Source organism: Penaeus monodon, chromosome 34, assembly GCF_015228065.2.
Source record: "Penaeus monodon isolate SGIC_2016 chromosome 34, NSTDA_Pmon_1, whole genome shotgun sequence".
Taxonomy (NCBI): Eukaryota; Metazoa; Arthropoda; class Malacostraca; order Decapoda; family Penaeidae; genus Penaeus; species Penaeus monodon.
Window position 1 is genome coordinate 34,587,024 of NC_051419.1, and position 1,196 is coordinate 34,588,219.

General features: G+C 38.1%; 1 protein-coding gene across 1 annotated transcript in view; it reads left to right on the top strand.

The window, feature by feature from the left end:
- Positions 1 to 1,196, top strand: part of LOC119594783 (ethanolamine kinase 1-like) — a 6,501-nt gene that overhangs the window by 4,857 nt on the left and 448 nt on the right. Inside the window, exons 5-7 of the mRNA XM_037943876.1 lie at positions 23 to 111; positions 488 to 714; positions 910 to 1,138. Of these exons, the coding sequence (XP_037799804.1) occupies positions 23 to 111; positions 488 to 714; positions 910 to 1,138 (545 nt within the window). The remainder of the gene's footprint in view (positions 1 to 22; positions 112 to 487; positions 715 to 909; positions 1,139 to 1,196) is intronic.

The following is a 1,196-nucleotide window of genomic DNA, read 5'->3' on the forward strand; positions in this document are numbered from 1 at the left end:
TTTTTAATGATGAAATAGGAAGGAAGTGGGGAGCCCATTGCTTTTCCCAAAGTTAAGGCATTTCCTGAGTCTGCTTCCAGATACCATGAATGATGCTACACAGCAGCAGAGGTTAGTCCAGTGTACTTAAAAAGTAGTGGCAGTATTATAGTATTATGTATGTTAGAAGCTTGTTAGTTTTAAAAGTGATGCTGTTGAGATCTGACCTGATGTTGACTGTTACTGCATAGTAATTTGAACGTTCTCTGATGCTTTCAAATAGTCACCTGTTTTTTAATGTCTTACTGAACTGGAGTGCATAAGATTCAGATTTAAAGCAGGGTGAAACAAAAAAGTTGGCCTTTATCTTGAGACTTCCATTACTAATCTCTTCTGATGCCACTGGATATTTATCAGGCTTTTTAAAATTATACTGATTTCATCAAACACACAACAAGGATGTCTTGAAATGTATCAAAGAATGATGTTTGTATATTCCTATTTTCAGATTAGTTGATAAGGGCTACACTAAGAGTAAGTTAGAAGAAGAAGCAAACCTCTTGGAAGATCGCTTAGGTAGCCTAGGGTGCCCTATTGTTTTCTCGCACAACGACATCCTTTTGGGTAATGTGATATGGGACAAATCGGCAAAGAAGGCTAGCTTTATTGACTATGAATATGGAGCTTCTAATTATCAACCTTATGATATCGCTAATCATTTCAACGAGTTTGTTGGTAAGTGAGAGAGTTGAGTTTTCACATTAGTATTTTTACAATAGAAAAAGAAACATTTTAGAATTTTATCCTAGTTCCCTTTTTTGTGCATAGCTGTGGATGGTAAAAGTGACATAAATTTCCCATTTTTTTATATGTAACTTTCCCTTTGGCAAAAGGATCATAATTACACGTAAAAACTCTTTCCTTCCACAGGAGTGGAAAATATTGACTACAACCGATACCCAAATGAAGAGTTCCAACGAAACTGGATAAAGAGCTACCTTTCCCACTACCAGAATGTATCACCAGAGAAAGTGGAAGAGAGTCAGATCAGCCAGTGGTATGTCTGGGTGAACAAGTTTGCCCTTGCGTCTCATGTCTTCTGGGGGGTATGGGCTCTGCTGCAAGCATGCCACTCCTCTATTGACTTTGACTTTTTCGGGTGAGTGCATTCCATTATCTTGATGTGTGTGTGCATGCCAGAGTGTAGGGGGTGATAG